The sequence below is a fragment of the Lepus europaeus genome, chromosome 4, assembly GCF_033115175.1.
Source record: "Lepus europaeus isolate LE1 chromosome 4, mLepTim1.pri, whole genome shotgun sequence".
In the NCBI taxonomy this organism is placed as follows: domain Eukaryota; kingdom Metazoa; phylum Chordata; class Mammalia; order Lagomorpha; family Leporidae; genus Lepus; species Lepus europaeus.
Window position 1 is genome coordinate 87,291,384 of NC_084830.1, and position 21,196 is coordinate 87,312,579.

Sequence of the window (21,196 nt, forward strand, 5' to 3'; positions counted from 1 at the left end):
TCCCATAACTTCCCTCCCACCTACAACCCTCCCCTTTCCCGCTCCCTCTTCCCTTCCATTCACATCAAGATTCATTTTCAATTCTCTTTATATACAGAAGATCAGTTTAGTATATATTAAGTAAAGATTTCAACAGTTTGCACCCACACAGAAACACAAAGTGTAAAATACTGTTGGAGTACTAGTTATAGCATTAAATAACAGTGTACAACACATTAAAGACAGAGATCCTACATGATTTTTTTTTAAATTAATTAATTTTCTATGCAATTTCCAATTTAACACCAGGGGTTTTTTTTTCAGTTTCAATTATCTTTATATACAGAAGATCAATTCTGCATATACTTAGTAAAGATTTCATCAGTTTGCACCCACACAGAAACACAAAGTGTAAATATACTCTTTCAGTACTAGTTATAGCATCACTGCACATTAGACAACACATTAAGGACAGATCCCACATGAGATGTAAGCACACAGTGACTCCTGTTGTTGACTTAACAATTTGACACTCTTGTTTATGGCATCAGTAATCTCCCTAGGCTCTAGTCATGAGTTGCCAAGGCTATGGAAGCCTTTAGGGTTCACCAACTTTGATCTTATTCCAATAGGGTCATAGCCAAAGTGGAAGTTCTCTCCTCCCTTCGGAGAAAGGTACCTCCTTCTTTGATGGCCCCGTTCTTCCCACTGGGATCTCACTCGCAGAGATATTTCATTTAGGTCTTCTTTTTTTTTTTTTTTCTTTTCCAGGGTGTCTTGACTTTCCATGCCTAAAATACTCTCATGGCTCTTCAGCCAGATCTGAATGCCTTAAGGGCTGATTCTGAGGCCAGAGTGCTGTTTAGGACATCTGCCATTCTATGAGTCTGCTGTGTATCCCGCTTCCCATGTTGGATCGTTCTCTCCCTTTTTGATTCTATCAGTTAGTATTAGCAGACACTAGTCTTGTTTGTGTGATCCCTTTGACTCTTAGACCTCTCAGAGTCATCAATTTTTTATTCTTTTTTTAAGATTTATTTATTTTGAGACAGTGTTACAGACAGAGAGAGAAGTCTTCTATCCACTGGTTCACTCCCCAAATGGTCCCAGTGACCAGATCTGGGCCAATCCAAAGCCAGGAGCCAGGAGTTTCTTTCGGGTCTCCCACATGGGTGCAGGGGCCCAAATACTTGGGCCATCCTGTGCTGCTTTCCCAGGCCATAGCAGAGAGCTGGGTCAGAAATACAGCAGCTGGGACCCAAGCCGGTGCCTCTGCACCCATGTGGGAGACCTGGAAGAAGTCCCAGGCTCCTATCTTTGGATCAGCCCAGCTCTGGCCGTTGAGGCCATTTGGAGCATGAACCAGTAAATGGTTCTCCTTCTCTGCCTCTGCCTCTGCCTTTCTTTGGCTCTGCCTTTTAAATAAATAGAAAAATAAATAATTTTTTAAAGAGGAGAATAAATCTTTAAAATAGTATGAGGCTATTTCAAAAAGTTCTTAGAGCCAGCGCCGCAGCTCACTAGGCTAATCCTCCGCCTTGCGGCGCCGGCACACCGGGTTCTAGTCCCAGTCGGGGCACCGATCCTGTCCCGGTTGCCCCTCTTCCAGGCCAGCTCTCTGCTGTGGCCAGGGAGTGCAGTGGAGGATGGCCCAAGGACTTGGGCCCTGCACCCCATGGGAGACCAGGATAGGCACCTGGCTCCTGCCATCGGATCAGCGTGGTGCGCTGGCCGCAGCGCGCCTACCGCGACGGCCATTGGAGGGTGAACCAAGGGCAAAAGGAAGACCTTTCTCTCTGTCTCTCTCTCACTGTCCACTCTGCCTGTCAAAAAAAAAAAGTTCTTAGGAAAATAGAACTAAAATAAATGTATAGTTTCTTTTAAAATGCACATTTTCAATAAACATTTTGGACATCCTTTGTATGCATCGATTTCAAAATGGTTGACCAGAATTAATCTATCTTTAAATTCCATTTTCCACTAACTTTATGAAGTAGCCTTATAAAACAGCATTTAATTTTTAAAAAAATCAGCAAATGGAAGTACTGAGCCAAGAAAAGCCTATTCTAAGTGTAAAACCACAATTCACACCTTTGTCCTTGATCCTCAGCATTGACTATTTTATTGGCTAACTGTGTATGACTCTGAGTAAAGCTACTCAATATTCATTTTTCTCAGTGTCCTCAGTCTAAAATAATAATAATTACACTTGGATTGTCTATCTCAGAGATATATTGTAGGGATCAGACAAAAATGTGTAAATGCTTTATGTGTATTATTTTATTTATATTACAGAACACTTGCCTAATGAAAAGAAAATTTTTATTTAAGAGCATCAAAAGTTTCCTGAAACAGAAAACTGACTGGAATGCAATATCTGGGTTTGCTAGTCACATAATGTTGGGCAAGTCAACAGGCAAAGACTTTGTGTCTCTGTCAAACTATCCGAATAACTGTGTCCTGCCTATAGGTCAAATTAACTTATGCCTAAGAGAGGACCCTATAAATTGGGAAAGTTCTTCCTAACAGAAAATATTCTCACAATCATTATTTATATGACTTAAAACTTCAGTATGTTTGGCAATTATTGTTAAAATCTATATTTTGGAGAATTGATGTCCTTTGTATCAAAAGCTTTATATGTACTGCAATTGTTGTCATAATGTAATGGATTCATCAGTTACTTTTTTCCTTATTAGGACATTCCCTTCTTCAATCATCAACATGAATGCCATTATGGACACCATCATATTTTTGGGAAAATTTCTATATTACCTTTTTGAGTCTTTAGTTTACAAGATAATTCCCAACAACAAAAAGAACGTTGCTGGAGAAATTGTACTTATAACAGGAGCTGGAAGTGGACTTGGGAGGCTCTTGGCCATACATTTTGCCAACCTTGGGGCCATTTTAGTTCTCTGGGACATTAATCAAGAAGGCAATATGGAAACATGCAGACTGATCAAAGAAAAGGGTGATGTGAAAGTCTTTGCCTATAAATGTGACTGTAGCAAGAGGCAAGAGGTCTACAGAGTCGCTGATCAGGTAAGCTGATGGGAGTTCTTCACTTCTATGGCCCAAAATATTGCATCCAGCATGCACTTTCACAAAAAGAGGAGAAAATGCTTGTCATCAGCTTCCCCAGATGCCCATGTGTCTCCCACTTGATTCTACATGTCAGAAATTCAATTTTGAGAATGGGCATTTGGCCTAGTGGTTAAAAAGCTGTTTAATATGCCTGTATCCCACAACCAAGTACTTAGGTTTTATTCCCAGTTCTAGCTCCCCTTTCCAACCCTCCCCACTTCCATGCAGACTCTACGAGGCAGCAGATGATGGCCCAAGTGCTTGGACCCCTGCCACCTGCATAGAAGACCTGGAGGGAATTCTGGGCTCCAGGCTACAGCCTGGCCTAGCATCTGCAGTTGCAGGCATTTGGAGATGAACCAGCTGAGAAGCTCGCTCTCTCTTTCTCTCTCTCTCTCTCTCTCTCTCTCTCTCTCTCTCTATTTCCATTGTCTGTCTCCCTCACAAAATATAAACATAAACATATACATCATATATATATATACATATGCATAAACATATACATAATATATACAGAAGTCCAGGGTAAAAGGGATACTACATTGCTGAGTATTTAAGAACTTGGGCAGTGAACTTAATGTGTGGGTTCAAACTCTGTCCTCAGTATTATTAACTGCACGACTTTGGGCTAATTTCCTGAGTCTCTTTAGCGACTGTTCTCTCAACTGTAAAACAGGGCAGCTTGCAAGAGTTAAATGACTTGATGCACACTGAACATTTAGAATTTGCCTGTCATGTGAAAAAGAGTTCATAGTATAATATTAATGGTATTGCCATTACTACTACCATCATCATCATCACCATCATAATCAGTATTATCAGGTAGTGGTTTCCTCAAATGACTCTGCTCTGTTTTTTTTATTTCTAAGCATATTTTATCTTTTTAAAAAATTTTATTTATTTATTTAAAAGGCAAAGTGACAGACTGAGGAAGAGACAGAATGAGAGAGATTTCCATCCACTGGTTCAACCAAATGGTTGCAATGCTGGAGCTGGGCCAAACAGAAACTAGGAGCCAGGAATTCCATTTGAGGCTCCTGCATGGGTAGCAGGGTCCCACGTTTTTGTGCAATCATCTGCTGTCTTCCGAGCAGGAAGCTGGATGGGAAGCTGACTTTGTAATTTCTAGCACAGCACAACGCTTGTGGGAATTTGATCAGCCTTTGGTATTGTCTTGCCCAACTGCTTTTGCTGGTGACTCACTCACCATCAGGAGTTCTCAGAAAAGGGACCTAATCCTGGCTTGGCTTCTCCTTGGTTGTGCAATCTTTATCACATTGCTTGCGCACTCTAGGTCCCTGTTTCTTCATCTGTAAAATGAAAGAGTTGAACCAGATGGTCTTTAAAATCCTATCTAGCTGAGGGAGGTTCCAAGATGGCAGAATAGGGAGGGAGCTCACTGACAGTCCAGGAAAAGATAATTTAATAAGAGTGGAGATAGTGCAACCTCAGGGAAGAGTTAGGGAAAACACGACAAAGGAAACTCTTCCAGAATTAGAGGGAAAGGGTGGATCTATGTGGAGGCACAGGCGCTCACAGCTCGGGAGCCCAGCTGCCAGGAGTCTCTGCACCAGCGCTGGAAAGAGAGGTGAGATGAAACTGCAGTAGGCCAAGAAACTGGCAGAAAAGTGGCAGGAAGAGTCTAGAGGGAATGAGGCTTGAAGCCCCATTGAAGAAAGTACACCAGCCTAACTAGAGGAGAGAAAAAATAAAAGAGACAGTATGGACACAATTCTTTCTCTCCACTCACCTTACAAAGGCATGAAAGCCAATAGAACAGGCACCATTTTGGACATACATAACAGCTGTGCCAGCTCGGGACTGCGTCTGCCCTCAGCTGAGAAGAAAAACCTGACTCTGTTAGGGGATAATAACCTAGTGGAGACAAAGACCTAGCGAATGTGTTGAGCTTATGAACCAGGACTATAAAAAAAAAAAAAAAAAAAAAAACAGGGTGTGTGGGAGAACTCACAGCATGGCTGGGATGTGAGTAGTCTCAGTGGGAGATGCCACAAGCTGGGGCAGCCCTGGCTATCCACTGAGAGAATTGTAAGGGAATCTGAGCTTACACTGAGGATTGCACAGATCCTTTGTGTAGTCCTTGGGACAGAGCAGACGAATATTATACCCACTGGGGCTAGCGCTCAGGCACTGATCACCAACGAGGAGAAGAACTCAGCTGAGCGGAATTATTTCCCTTCTGATTAAAGAGAGAGAGAGAGAGAGAGAGAGAGAGAGATTTACCATGCCAAACCTGGGTGCGTCACCTTAGGTACACCCTTAACCCTGAAGAACTGAACAGAGCTCTTTGACCACACCCACCACAAGCCTCTAGAGATTCATCAAAAGCAGATAGTCCACTTAATCTAGAGTCATAGTATAACAAGAAAAGCCATAGCAGTGAAAAAAAAATAAGAAACCAAAGAATATCTCCACAATGCCAAACAACGAATGCAAAAAAAAAAAAAAAAGAGGAAACAAGAACAAGGAAGACAACATGATGCTCCCCCAAAAAATATGACACTCCTGTATAAGATTATGAATAGGATGAGATAGAAGAAATGCAATAAGTGGAACTCAAAAAAATTTATGATAAGAATATTTAGAAGTTATAAAAAAACAAATGAATGAACTACTGAAATCCATACAGGACATGACAGAAAACCTCTCTCATGAAAATGAAATCTAAAGAAGGAATCAAAATGAAATGAGAAATTTAGTAGAACATGAAATTGAGATATTGAAGAAAAATCAAAATGAAATGAAGAATTCAATAGAACAAATGAAAAACACATTTGAGAGCCTTAAAAACAGAATCAGTGAGGTAGAAGAGAGAATATCGGACTTACAAGACATAACACAGGAAAGTTTACAGTCAAACCAAAAAAAAAGAAGAGGAAATTAGAAATCTAAAAAATATTGTTGGGAATCTACAGGATACTATTAAAAAAAAAAACCAACATCCGGGTTCTAGGAGTTCCTGAAGGCATGCAGAGATAAAAGATCAGAAGGCCTTTTTAGTGAGATACTAGCAGAAAACTTCCTGAGTTTGAAGAAAGAAAGAGACATCCAAGCACAGGAAGCACAAGAACTCCCAATAAACATGACCAGAAGTGATGCTCGCCACAAAACATTGTAATCAAACTCACCACAGTGAAACATAAAGAAAAGATTCTAAAATGTGCAAGAAAGAAATGCCAGAATACTCTGAGGATCTCCAATTAGACTCACTGCAGGCTTCTTTTTATTTATTTATTTATTTGACAGGTAGAGTTACAGATAGTTAGAGAGACAGAGAGACAGAAAAAGGTCTTCCTTCCATTGGCTCACTCCCCAAATGGCCACAAAGCCCAGAGCAGCACTGATCCAAAGCCAGGAGCCGGGTGCTTCTTCCTGGTCTTCCAGTGGGTGTAGGGGCCCAAGGACTTGGGCCATCCTCCACTGCCCTCCCAGGCCACAGCAGAGAGCTGGACTGGAAGAGGAGCAACTGGGACTAGAACCCAGCACTCATATGGGATGCCAGCGCCGCAGGCAGAGGATAAACATAGTGCACCACGGCACCAGCACCCTACAGCAGACTTCTCATCAGAAACCCTACAGGATAGGAGGGAATGGTGAAATATAGCCCAAGTACTAAGAGAAAAAAACTGCCAGCCCAGAATATTATATCCTGCAAAGCTCTCATTTGTGAATGAGGGTGAAATAAAGACCTTTCATAGCAAACATAAACTGCAAGAATTTGTCACCACTCATCCAGCCCTGCAAAAGATGCATAAAGATGTGTTACACACAGAAACACAGAAACATGGTCATCAATACAAAAGAAGGCAAAGGAAGAAAATCTCCTAGTAAAAGATCACAGGAAGTTCAAAGTATATATTAGAAATATCTTTGGGAAAATGGCAGGCAAAGTCACTATTTATCAATAGTCACACTGAATGTTAATGGCCTCAACTCTGCAGTTAAAAGACACAGACTGGCTGAATGGATTAAAAAACAAAACCCATCTATTCACTGCTTACAAAAAACACATCTCTCAAATGAAGGTGCATGCAGACTGAAAGTGAAAGGTTGGAAAAAGATATTCCATGCCAACAGAAACCAAAAAAGAGCTGGAATAGCCATCTTAATATCATACAAAATAAACTTTAACACAAAAACTGTTAAGAGAGACAAAGAGGGACACTGTATAATGATTAAGGGATCAATTCAACAGGAAGATGTAACTATTATAAACATATATATACCTAATTACATGGCACTGGGTTATTTAAAAGATATGTTAAGGGACTTAAAAGGAGTCCTAGATTCCAATACAATAGTATTGGAGGACTTCAATACTCCACTATCAGCAATGGACAGATAAATCAGACAGAAGATCAACAAGGAAACAGCAGATTTAAACGAAACTATAACCCAATGGATCTAACAGATATCTACAGAACTTTTCATCATACACTTGAAGAATACACATTTTTCTCAGGAGTACATGGAACTTATTCTAGGATTGACCACATTCTACTAGGCCATAAAGTAAGTTTCAGCAAATTCAAAAGAGTCGAAATCATACCAGCATCTTCTCAGATCACAATGGAATGAAGCTGGAAATTAGCAACTCAGGAATCCCTAGAATGTATGCAAACACATGGAGACTGAACAACATGCTTCTGAATGAACAATGGTCATAGAATAAATCAAAAGAGAAATAAAAAACTTTCTGGAAGCAAATGAAGATAACAACACAACATATCAAAACTTATGGGATACAGCAAAAGCAGAGGAAAGTTTATAGCAATAGGTGCCTACAAAAGTTGGAAAGACACCAAACAAATGAGCTATCAATGCATCTCAAGGATCTAGAAAAACTGCAGCAAACCAGACTCAAAACTAGTAGAAGAGAAATAATTAAAATTCGAGAAGAAATCAATGGAATTAAATCCAAAAAAACATTAAAAGATCAGCAAAATGAAGAGCTGGTTTTTCGAAAACATAAACAAAATTGACACAACATTGGCCCAACTACTAAAAAAAAAGGAGAGAAAAGAACCAAATCAATAAAATCAGAGATGAAAAAGGGAATGTAACAACAGACAACACAGAAATAAAGAGTCATCAGAAATTACTACAAAGAGTTGTATGCCAGCAAACAGGGAAATCTATCAGAAATAGATTCCTGGACACATACAACTTATCTAAATTGAACCATGAAGACATAGAAAACCTAAACAGATACATAACCGAGTCAGAAATTGAATCAGTAATAAAGGCCCTCCCAACAAAGAAAAGCCCAGGACCAGATGGATTCACTGCTGAATTCCACCAGACATTTAGAGAAGAACTAATTCCAATTCTTCTCAATTATTCAGTACAATTGAAAGAGAGGGAATCTTCCCAAATTCTTAATTTAACCAAAGATTTGAAAGATCTCTGGGATGAGAATTACAAAATCTTAAAGAAAGAAATAGAAGAGGATACCAAAAAATGGAAAAATCTTCCATGCTCATGGATTGGAAGAATCAATATCATCAAAATGTCCATTCTCCCAAAAGCAATTTATAGATTCAATGCAATACCAAGCAAAATACCAAAGACATTCTTCTCAGATCTGGAAAAAATGATGCTGAAATTCATATGGAGGTACAGGAGACCTCAAATAGCTAAAGCAATCTTATACAACAAAAGCCAGAGGCATCACAATACCAGATTTCAGGACATACTACAGGGCAGTTGTAATCAAAACAGCATGGTACTGGTACAGAAACAGATGGATAGACCAATGGAACAGAATAGAAACACCAGGAATCAACCCAAACATCTACAGCCAACTTATATTTGATCAAAGATCTAAAACCAATTCCTGGAGCAAGGACAGTCTATTCAACAAATGGTCCTGCGAAAACTGGATTTGCATGTGCAGAAGCACGAAGCAAGACCGCTACCTTACACCTTACACAAAAATCCACTCAACATGGATTAAAGATCTAAATCTATGACCCAACACTGTCAAATTATTAGAGAACATCAGAGAAACCCTGCAAGGTATAGGCACAGGCAAAGACTTCTTGGAAAAGACCCCAGAAGCACAGGCAGTCAAAGCAAAAATTAACTATTGGGCTTACATCAAATTGAGAAGTTTCTGTACTGCTAAAGAAACAGTCAGGAAAGTGAAGAGGCAACCAACAGAATGGGAAAAAATATTTGCAAATTATGCAACCAATAAAGGATTAATAACCAGAATCTACCAAAAGATCAAGAAACTCCACAACAACAAAACAAAGAACCCACTTAAGAGATGGGCCAAGGACCTCAATAAACATTTCAAAAGAGGAAATACAAATAGCCAACAGACACATGAAAAAATGTTCAAGATCACTAGCAATCAGGGAAATGCAAATCAAAACCACAATGAGGCTTCACTTCACCCCGGTTTGAATGGCTTACATACAGAAATCAACTAACAACAGATGCTGGCAAGGATGTGAGGAAAAAGGCACACTAATCCACTGTTGGTGGGAATGCAAACTGGTAAAGCCACTGTGGAAGACAGTTTGGAGATTCCTCAGAAACCTGAATATAGCCCTACCATACAACCCAGCCAGTCCACTCCTTGGAATTTACCCAAAGGAAATTAAATTGCCAAATAAAAGAGATGTCTGCACCTCAATGTTTACTACAGCTCAATTCACAATAGCTAAGACATGGAATCAACCTAAATGCCCATCAACAATAGGCTGGATAAAGAAATTATGTGATATGTATTCTATAGAATACTATACAGCAGTTAAAAAAAATGAAATCTGGTCATTCGCAACAAAATGGAGGAATCTGGAAAACATCATGCTGAGTGAAATAAGCTAGTCCCAGAGGGACAAATATCATATGTTCTCCCTGATCGGTGACAACTAACTGAGCACCTCAAAGGAAACCTGTTGAAGTGAATGGACACTATCAGAAACAGTGACTTGATCAGATGCCCTGACTGTCAAGTAACAACTTACTATTTTATTCCTTTTAGTTGTCTTTTTTGGTTCTACTTAATACTATTGATTGAACTCTTTAATTAACACACAATTATTCTTAGGTGTTTAAATTTAACTGAAAAGTGATCCCTCTTAAATATAAGAGTGGGAATAAGAGAGGGAGGAGTTCAGCACATGCTCACTCGGACTTAACTCTAATGGTAGAGCTAGAAACGTGCCAGGGGATTCCAATTCAATCCCATCAAGGTGGCATGTAGCAATGCTATCTTACTAGTCAGTGATCAGTTTAAGTTCATAATTGATCATAATGAGAGGATTAAGTGTCAAAAGGATCACATAAACAATACTAGTGTCTGCGAAGAATAACTGATAGAATTAAAAATAGAGAATGATCCAACATGGGAAGTGGGATACCCAGCAGACTCATAGAATGGCAGATGTCCTAAACAGCACTCTGGCCTCAGAATCAGTCCTTAAGGCAATCGGATATGGCTAAAAAGCCCATGAGAGTTTCTCAGGTATGGAAAGCCAAGACACTGTGGCAAAACAAACAAACAAACAAAAAACACAAAACCTAAATGAAAGATCTCTGTGAGATCCCAGCAGAAACAACAGGCCATTAAAGAAAGAGGTACCTTTCTCTGAAGAGAGGAGAGAACTTCCACTTTGACTATGGCCTTGTCTAAATAAGATCAGAGCTGGTGAACTCAAGAGGCTTCCATAGCCTTGGCAGCTCATGACAAGAACTGCAGGTGATTACTGATGTCATAAATAAGAATGTCAATTGTTAAATCAACAACAGGAGTCACTGTGCACCTACTCCCCATGTAGGATCTCTGTCCTTAATGTGTTGTAGTATGCAAATCAACAGTAAAACTACTACTAAAACAGTGCTCTATACTTTGTGTGTCTGTGTGGGTGCAAACTGTTGAAATCTTCAGTTAGTATATACTAAGTTGATCTTCTGTATATAAAGATAATTGAAAATGAATCTTGATGAAGAATGGGATGGGAAAGGGAGTGGGAGATGGGATGGTTGCGGGTGGGAGGGAAAAGCTGCTATAATCCAAAAGTTGTACTTTAGGGCTGCACCATGGCTCACTTGGTTAATCCTCTGCCTGAGGCACCGGCATCCCATTTGGGTGCCAGGTTTTAGCCTTGGTTGTTCCTCTTCCAGTCCAGCTCTCTGCTGTGGCCCGGGAAGGCAGTGGAGGATGGCCCAAGTGCTTGGTCCCTGCACCCGCATGGGAGACCAGGAGGAAGCACCTGGCTCTTGGCTTCGGATTGGCGCAGTGCGCCAGTTGTAGCAGCCATTGGAGGGTGAACCAACGGCAAAAAGGAAGACCTTTCTCTCTGTCTCTCTCTTTTACTGTCTAACTCTATCTGTCAAATAAATTTTAAAAAAGAAATTACTTTTAAAAAAATAAAAACAAAAGTTATACTTTGGAAATTCAAATTTATTAAATAAAAGTTGAAAAAAAAGAATAAAGCAAAAAAAAATCCTATCTAGCTTTAACATTACTTCTTATATTTCATGATTCTAAATATATGAAAATTCCATCTCAAAGTGAGATAATTCCTTTTCATCAGGTACTGAGGATATACAGTATGGAATATAAAGCAGAGCCATTTAGCTTATTTTAGACTAAATTTTCTCTTACAGTTAGCCTGTTGCTATCCAACTTCGTGCTAAATATTAATGAACACTAACAATCACAGCTAATATTTACTGTATGTACATATATGTATAAATATTTAGATAATATATGTATAAATGAATATTATAAATGATATTTGTGTGTATAAATAAATCATGCATTGCTACCCTGACATTCACCCTCTGACCCCCTTTCCGAATCTTCCTCATCATTCATTTTCTGTTGCCTTATTCTTTGTTTGGGGCCCAGTAGCATTTGTTTCTTATAACTCATCATCATCTAAGGGAAATATATGCATTATAGGCCCTTAGGTTTATTTTTGTGAAACGCAAGTAAAATCCAAATCAGCTCTCATTTTGCAAAGCAGGCAGAAATATGACAGGAGCTGTTCTCAGAAAATGAAATATATTTAGTGTTGGCTCAAGGATAAAGTCTGACTGGGTCTCCACCCCCAGCAAGCAAGATCTGGACTTCTGAAAAAGTCTTCTTTTCTGCAATGTTATCATATATGTAACCACTCAAACAAGTTCATGGAAAATGGATTGAAAGTGTGCCAAAAAATTTTGAAAACCATACAGTTTTTTCACACGATGCATTTTCCATGAACTTTTTAAAGACCCTTTGTATGCATGATTCCTAAAATGTTTTCATCCAAATAAGCTTATCTTTTACTTTCATTTTCCATGAATTAAATAGATGCTATAATTTTTTCCATTCTACTGCTAATAAAAAGAGAGACTTAGTGTAAGGGACTTGTCCAGGTAGTGAAGTAGATAAGATAGAGCTAAGACATACAGCTATCACCTGGGATCAGAGCCTTCATTGCACCCCAAAAGGGTCATGAACAAATGAGTGAGCAACGAAAAGCCCCATTATCTTCCTTAGAACAAAAGTATCGTAGTCCCCCACACAAACAAAGCTATCCTTCTTGGTTAAAACTCTCTGTTAGAAAACCAATCTAAAATCATCATTGAAAAATTGTTTTTCACCATTGGAATGTCTCTTAAAGTTTTCTTCTTTTCAAGGTCCCATAATATAATTTTTTAAGGTTTATTTATTTATTTGAGAGACAGAGTTACAGAGAGAGAGAAAGAGAGAGAAAGAGATAAAGAGAAAGAGAGATCTTCCATGCACTGATTCACTCCTCAGAGGGCCGCAGCAGCTGGAGCTGGGCTGATCAGAAGCCAGGAACCATGAGATTCTTCCAGGTCTCTCACATGGGTGCATGGGCCCAAGAACTTGGTCCATTCTCGACTGCTTTCCCAGGTACATTAGCAGGGAGCTGAATTGGAAGTGGAGCAGCCAGGACTCAAACTGGCACCCATATGGGATGCTGGTTTTACAGGCAGAGATTTAACCTATTATGCAACAGTGCTGGCCCCTAAATAAAAGTATTATAACTCAACTACTTCATCTGCTTTTCTTTTTTATTTCAATTACCTGGTGAAATCCTGAGGAACCCAAATACCAGTGTTAGACTTTACTTACAAGATTTTCAGCAAACCCAAATCCTTGAAATTTGTAGGAAAATCAAACAACAATGACAGAATTCTAAAGTGACACAGTGATTAACTTCACAAAATTAGATCAAAATAGCAGTCTCAACTGCAAGATAGGAAGCCAATATACAAATACTCTTTGAAAAAATAACCTGGGGCAAAACTTCCTCTCAAATTTCGATGTAATCAGTCATCAATGTTTGGGTGTGCACACATGAGTTTTGTTTGTTATGACAATTATCATTTTGGCTATAAAGAGTAGTCAATTTGGGAAAAACAATTTGGGGGAAAGAGAAAGAAAGAAAGACATTTTCCATTCTCTGGTTCACTCCCTACATGACCACAAAAGCCAGGGCTGGACCCAGCTTAAACCAGGACCCAGGAGCTTCATCCAGGTCTCCAACATGGGTGGTAGGGACTCAACTACTTGTGCTATCATCTGCTGCTTCCCAGACACATTAGCAGGAAATGGGATCAGAAACAGAGGAACTGAAACAGGAACTGGTACTCTGATATGGGATGCTGGCATCCGAAGCAGCAGCTTCAACAGCACCATCAAGCCTGCCCCAAGGATTTTTCGGAAAGAAAGAGAGAAAAAGAGAGAGAGAGAGAGAGAGAGAGAGAGAGAGAGAGAGAGAGAGAGAGAAAGGAAGGAGGGAGGGAGAGAGGGAGGGAGGGAGGGAGGGAGGGAGGGAGGGAGGGGAGCAGGGAGGGAAGGGAGGGAGGGAGGGAGGGAAGGAAGGAAGGAAGGAGGGAAGGAAGGAAGGAAGGAAGGAAGACTTTATACCAAATATTCCATTTCCTTTGGGGCCCATGTACCCATGGTCTGGATGTGAAAGCTTGCTCACACTGATTACCTTACCAAGTCAAGGGGGTGCTCTGCTTTAAATGTCAGCCTCTCTGGCTGAAGAGCCCATGAGAGTATTGTAGGCATGGAAAGCCAAGATACCATGGAAAAGAAAAAAAAAAGAAGAAGAAGAAGACCTAAATGAAAGTTCTCTGTGAGTGAGATCCCAGTGGAAAGAACGGGGCCATCAAAGAAGGAGGTACCTTTCTCTGAAGGGAGGAGAGAACTTCCACTTTGACTATGACCCTATCAGAATAAGATCAAAGTCAGCGAACTCTAAAGGCTTCCATAGCCCTGGCAACTCATGACGAGAGCCTAGGGAGATTACTGACGCCATGAACAGGAGTGTCAAATTGTTAAGTCAGCAGCAACAGGAGTCACTGTGTACTTAGATCCCATGTGGGATCTGTCCTTAATGTGTTGTCCAATGTGAAGTGATGCTATAACTAGTACTGAAACAGTATTTTTACACTTTGTGTTTCTGCATGGGTACAAACTGATGAGATCTTTACTAATTATATACTGAATCGATCTTCTGTATATAAAGAGAATTGGAAATAAAAAAAAAACCTGGTGTTAATTGGAAATGGCATAGAAAATTAATTAATTTTTAAAAAATATTATGTAGGATCTCTGTCTTTAATGTGCTGTACACTCTTATTTAATACTATAACTAGTACTCCAACAGTATTTTTTTTCACTTTGTGTTGCTATATGGGGGCAAACTGTTGAAATCGTTACCTAATATATACTAAACTGATCTTCTGTATATAAAGAGAATTGAAAATGAATCTTGATGTGATTGGAAGGGGAGAGGGAGTGGGAAAGGGGAGGGTTGTGGGTGGGAGGGAAGTTTTGGGATGGGGAAGTCATTGTAACCCATAAGCTGTACTTTGGAAATTTATATTCATTAAATAAAAGTTTAATAAAAAAAACATTATTACAAAAAAAAAATAAAAAATAAATGTCAGCCTCTCCTGGGGCTGTCACTGTGGCATAGTAGGTTAACGCTGCTGGCAGCGTCGGCATCCCATATGGGCACCCATTCAAGTCCCAGCTGCTCCACTTCCAATCCAGCTTCCTGCTAATGCACCTGGGAAAGCAGCAGAGGATGGCCCAAGCGCCTGGGCCCCTGATCCTATGTGGGAGACCCAGAAGAAGCCCTGGCTCCTGGATTCACCCTGGCTCAGCCATGGCTGTTGTGGCTATTTATAGAGTGAATCAGTGGATGAAAGACTCTCTCTCTCTCTCTCTCTCTCTCTCTCTCTTTAACTTTCTTCCAAATAAATGATAAATCCTTTCTTAAAAAAGTCAGCCTCTCCGATATTTTCCTCTGTCCTACTTCTCTCCAAAGTAGCAGTGTCTAATCCATCTAATCCTGCAACCCAGCATAGGCTCAGCAATATTTGCTCCTCCTTTCACAATTGGTTCCTTTCTACTGCATAAGCACAATAGTTACTGAATATCCCCAAATGGTGTTACCTGGCAGGCTCAATACATAACAATGCCTGGACCAGGAGTTAGAAAGCTAAGTCAGGGCAGGCAATGCTTCTTGATTAGAAACAAAGAAACAGAGATTGTGTCAGCCAAAAGGCCCAGTTCAGGACAAGATTCAAAAATAAATAAATAAATAAGCACACTTCATGCTTTGCCCCTGAGTGTTTTATCAATGTCACCACCAAGTTACAGTCTGAGACAATGTGATGAAAGAGAGAAAACAGCCCCTCCTCCATGTTTCTTTTTATTTTGTTTATTTGAAAGAAAGAGTTGAGAGAGAAGAGATCTTCCATCCACTGGTTCCCTCCCCAAATGGCCACAGTGGCTAGGGCTGTTGCAGGCTGAAGCCAGGAGCCAGGAGCTTCATCTGAGCCTCCCACGTGGGTACAGGGGCCCAAGGTCTCAGGCCATCCTCCACTGCTTTCCTAGGTTCCTTAGCAGGGAACTGGATGGGAAGTAAAACGGCCAGGACTTGAACCATCACCCATGTGGGATGCTGATGTTGTGAATGACAGCTTTACCCATTATGCCACAATGTGGGCCCCAAAACTGCTGAATTTCTATACAAAAATAGAAATACCATAGTTAGTATTACAGAAATTACCTGAAAAAAATAAGAAAAAATAATGACAGGAAAATGCAACACCGTGACTGGTTTAATGTTTGTCTTCCTTCTGGCCAGGTCAGGAAAGAAGTTGGTGACGTGACCATCCTCATTAACAATGCAGGCATCGTAACAGGAAAGCCCTTCCTGGACATTCCAGATCACATGGTGGAAAAATCGTTCCTTGTCAATGCCTTCGCTCATTTCTGGGTAATTCCTCTCTCTTTTAAATATATAATAATGAAGAGTCCATGTATTTCTATAAATGTCTGTTCATCCACATGATCTGCATTTGGGCATTTTCCACTGATAGACTGATGGGGACTCACCCCTGCCATCTTTTACGCTGCCACACCCAGCTCTGTCTTTCCTGATCTTGCCTTATTCCAAAACCTCAGGGAATTCCCTCCACTCAACCTTCCCCAGTGTTGAATGGTGGAATTAAAAGATTAGTTTATTTTGGTTTAAAACGTTTTTTAATCTATGATGGTTTTTTCATAACACATATTTTCCATAAACTAGTTGAAGAGCCCTCATATTAGTCTGTTCAGAAATATGCCCACCAAACTACAAATTGAGAGTGGACAGCAATTATACAAGCAATTATTTCATGAGTGGAAGAGGAGCTTGTGCAGAGAGCAGGAACTGCTTTCAGAGTACTGGTGTATGTTCCTGCATGACCAGGCATGATAACACAGGAACCATGGCAGGAGGAATAACAATACTCAGCACCTATGGAGAGCTTGCAGTATGCCTGCATGGTTGCAAATTATTATTTTCTAATTAACAATCTTATTTATTTGAAATTTTTATTTGTTTATTTTCTTAATTTGAAAGGCAGAGAGAGAGAGAGAGAGAGAGAGAGAGAGAGAATGAGCTCTCATATACTAGTTCACTCCCTCATATGTCCACAACAGCCAAGGCTTGACCAGTCCTAAGCCGAGAACCAGGAATTCAATCCAGATCTCCCATATCCATGGCATATCTTTCAGGGTTGGGATTAGCAGGAAGCTGGAGTCAGGAGCAAAGCCAAGGCATCCCAACATGGGATGCTGGCATCCGAAGTGGCATCTTATTTGCTAGCCAAGATGCCTAGTCCTAATGTTCTTTAATTGTACAGGCAGGCATAGTGCCATTCAATTCTCATTTCACAAATAAGAAAACTGAGATCCAATGGAGTGTAAATGAATTCCCCAAAGGCAAGCAACTGAAAAATGATGCCACAAGTTTACAGAAGGAAAACGTGAGAATGGAGAGAAAGACTTGACAGAAGAACTGGTGAATTTCTCACTCAGGAGTGTCTCCCCCAGTCCTGGTGTGGTTTCCTTCCCTGTACCAGTGATTTCCTTCCCTGTACCACCCCACCCTCAAGCTTTGCCCTTGGGAGGGGGAAATAATTGCCTGGGTATATGGAGCCAGGGTACACTCATTCATAATCACATCACAGAGCTGGAACTCATCCTTGATTACTCCCCTTCCCTTGATGCCAATATCCTTGGCTTTTCCCTGCCAAACATTGTACTCTCCATCTCTGTTGCCAGCCGCTAGTAGAAATCAGCCTTGGTTCTCACCAACAGCTCTTCATGGCCTTCCGTCTTCAACACGGGTGCCTGCTAACTCATCTTCATCCAGGAACAAGGTGATCTTGTACACACTAACCCGATCAACACTCTCCCTTGCTTAAAAAAGAAAATTCAGAGCTCAAAATGCACTTAGAATAGCATGAGTCTAGTCACCCATATGGAAGGCCGGAGCCTTGTGCAGAGGCTTAACTTTCTACTCCACAGCCATGGCCCCTAAAAATGTTTTGCTGTTTCTCTTGTTATCTCACTTATTCCAGTACTAGGAAATCAAACCCTAGAAATGCATCTCTATCAGGTTTTGCCTGCGGTGTATCTGGAGACAGATTTCTTCTTTTTATCTCTCTTGAGGTCCTCCAAACTTGCCTGTGTTCCTAGCATGAAGTAATCCCCCTACTGCCCATAAGGCTTGAACAGGACCTATGGAGTTATACAACGGGTGTCAGCCCAGTTTCCTGGGGATACAGACCAGTACGCATTAGTTCCATATGTGAACTACAATCATTTCTCCTAAACAGTGGGATTGTCCAACATAATTGAATGAGATTTATTCTTAAATATGGCACCGTTGTGTACAAGCTCTTCAATAATATCCTGCAAAAAAGAAAGCCTGGTTCTTGCTGAACCTATCCAAGTAGATTCATCACCATGAAAGACAAGGTTCCGAGTAGCAGTCATTGTATAGAATCTGTCCACTGCCCTACATGCATTTGTGGACACAAGTGATGTCTTTCATGTTATCAACCAGTTTGATTCATGATTATATATTGGTTAGAATAAGTCAAATATCAGTCCCTATGTTTTTCTAAATTTAATCCATTCTGAAAACACTCACCTGAATTCAAAGTACTTGAATAAAAATTATACTTACTTTCCATGAATGATTTGCTCAGCTTATAATATAAATAAGATTCCCCATAAGATGTTTTTTCCTGATTCTGAAAGAATTAGTTGGATTAAGAAACTATTCTAGGCCGGCGCCACAGCTCACTGGGTAATCCTCCACCTGCAGCGCCGGCACACCGGGTTCTAGTCCCGGTTGGGGCCCTGGATTCTATCCTGGTTGCCCCTCTTCCAGTCCAGCTCTCTGCTGTGGACCGGGAGTGCAGTGGAGGATGGCCCAGGTCCTTGGGCCCTGCACCCGCATGGGAGACCAGGAGGAAGCACCTGGCTCCTGGCTTTGGATCAGCACAGCACACCAGCCGCAACGCGCCGGCCATAACGGCCACTTTGGGGGTGAACCAATGGGAAAAGGAAGACCTTTCTCTCTGTCTCTCTCTCTCACTGTCTAACTCTGCCAGTCAAAAAAAAAAAAAAAAAAAAGAAATTTTCTAAAAAGAGTTTCATTCCAGCCTGAATAAGGATAACTTCCTAAAACAGTTTTTTTTTTTAAGTACTTTCTCACAGATTCTCATCTGAATATACAACAGGGACAAAATTAAATCCTCCTCATCCAGCCTTGTACAGTTGACCTTGGATTGAACCAATTGTAAATTGAAAATACTAGAAAAACCAAACTGCATCTGTACTGAACATGTACAGACTTCTTTTCTTGTCATTATTCCCTAAACAATAAAGAAAATAACTACATGTAGCTAAATAGCATTTACCTTGTCTTAGGTTTTATAAGTAGCCTAGAGATGATTTAAAGTAGACAGCAGGAAGTGCATAGTTTATATGAAAATATAAGGGAACTCCAAAAAATTAGTGAAAACATTATTAAAAGAAAAGTTTATTTGAGTGCAAAGAGTTTTGAAATCTGAATAGTTTTTGATAATTCTCACTTTCCTTGAAATTTTCAGTGCATGAACTTGAAAATTTTTGTACCCAAATAAATTTATCTTTTAATTCCATTTTCCACAAAGTTTTGGAAGTACCCTCATTCTACATCATTTTATGTAAAGGACTTGAGCATCCTTGGATTTTAACAGGCAGAGCTGGAACCAGACCCCTGTGGATCCCAAGGGATGACTCTTATGGTCACTTGTGCTCTGCTCAATCACAGCTGGCATCTACTTTCACATAGTCATCTGCTTCCAGACTAAACAGCTTCTTTGGACTTGATTTAGCAACAGCAATGTTAGCTCCCACTGGGATGCCCATTCCAATGAGTGGGTTCCTTGGCACAGTGGAAGTCAAAATGTGACACTAAGTGTGACTTCTGTACTGTGTCTGACTTAACATACCATTCGGCTTTCAGCAGGGTGAGAGGAACCCAGACACCCTATCAAAGACAAAACTAAACAGCTATGGTTCATTTATTTAAGTAACCGATAATACCAAAATGGAGAACATAGAAACCACCCCTGGGGTGTAACATATAACTATTTTGTAAATGTTTGGTTAATGATTAGAAGGAGAGCACTGAAAAGTCCCAAGGATCTTCTTATCCATCCGGGCAAGAGTGCAATCTCTGATGCAGCAAATGTGTATTGATAAATTTGCCCCACACAAAGTTATGTTTTTCTTTCTGGATTTGACTTTTTCTCCCACATTTCCTCAGGGCAGGTCATAAAATAAAACTAGCAAATTAAGAAATGTGGAGTTTACCAAATACACTCATGGTTTCTAGCATGCCCATTTGTGTTGATTGCCGTGTCATGGATGTTAAGCTAAGGGAAGGAGTCCTGAGTGTTTTGGTTAGCTAAGAAGTGACAAAGATGACTCTGAGTGCAAAATACCTCCACAGTGAGATTTTGCTGAACAAAACCAGAGCTGAATAGTTGTAACTGGCTACCTGAACAGCCAGAGGGATAAAAGTCTTATTTTATTTTTTTTCAATAAACCCAGCAATAAGTAACAATTACTAAGAGAGGTTACTTCTTTCAGAAATTACAAATTTTGGTTTTATGATTTAACAACTCACTATCATGACAACAGTTAGTTATGGCTCAAGTGCCTATGCATATATTCTGACAAGATGAGAATCTTTGCTCTCTGGGAAGACTAAAAATGTTAAAGTTGAACCTCTCAATACTTCTGTGCACAACAGACTGAATATTCTAAGACGAATTTTAAGGTTCCAAGTCACTCATATTTATGATCAGTAAGTTTCTTTTGCTTACTAACTTATTCATTTATATATGTATATGAGCTTAAACACACAAAAGCATATGCACAGCATGTGGTGATATCATTTTTTACAGAGATTTATTTATTTGAATGACAAGACAACAGAGAGAGAACAGAGGAAAATAGAGAGAAAGAGAGATCTTCTATTTGCTGGTTCACTCCCCCAAATGACCACTGTGGCTGTGTCTGGGGGAGACTAAAACCAGGAGTCAGGAACTCCACCCTGGTCTCCCATACAGGTGGCAAGGCCCAAGTATTTGGGCCATCTTCCAGTTCATTCCCAGATATATTTAGTAGAAGTTGTATTGGTAGAAGAATAGCTGGAACTCGAACCAGCATTCTGAAATGGGATACTGATGTTACAAGCCACAGCTTAACTCACTGCACCACAAC

The 21,196-nt window shown here is 40.1% G+C and overlaps 1 protein-coding gene across 1 annotated transcript in view; it reads left to right on the plus strand.

Annotated features, from left to right (window-relative positions):
- Positions 1–2,703: 2,703 nt before the first annotated feature.
- Positions 2,704–21,196, plus strand: part of LOC133758420 (short-chain dehydrogenase/reductase family 16C member 6-like) — a 35,321-nt gene continuing 16,828 nt past the window's right edge. The window contains exons 1-2 of the mRNA XM_062189577.1: positions 2,704–3,024; positions 16,230–16,361. Of these exons, the coding sequence (XP_062045561.1) occupies positions 2,704–3,024; positions 16,230–16,361 (453 nt within the window). The remainder of the gene's footprint in view (positions 3,025–16,229; positions 16,362–21,196) is intronic.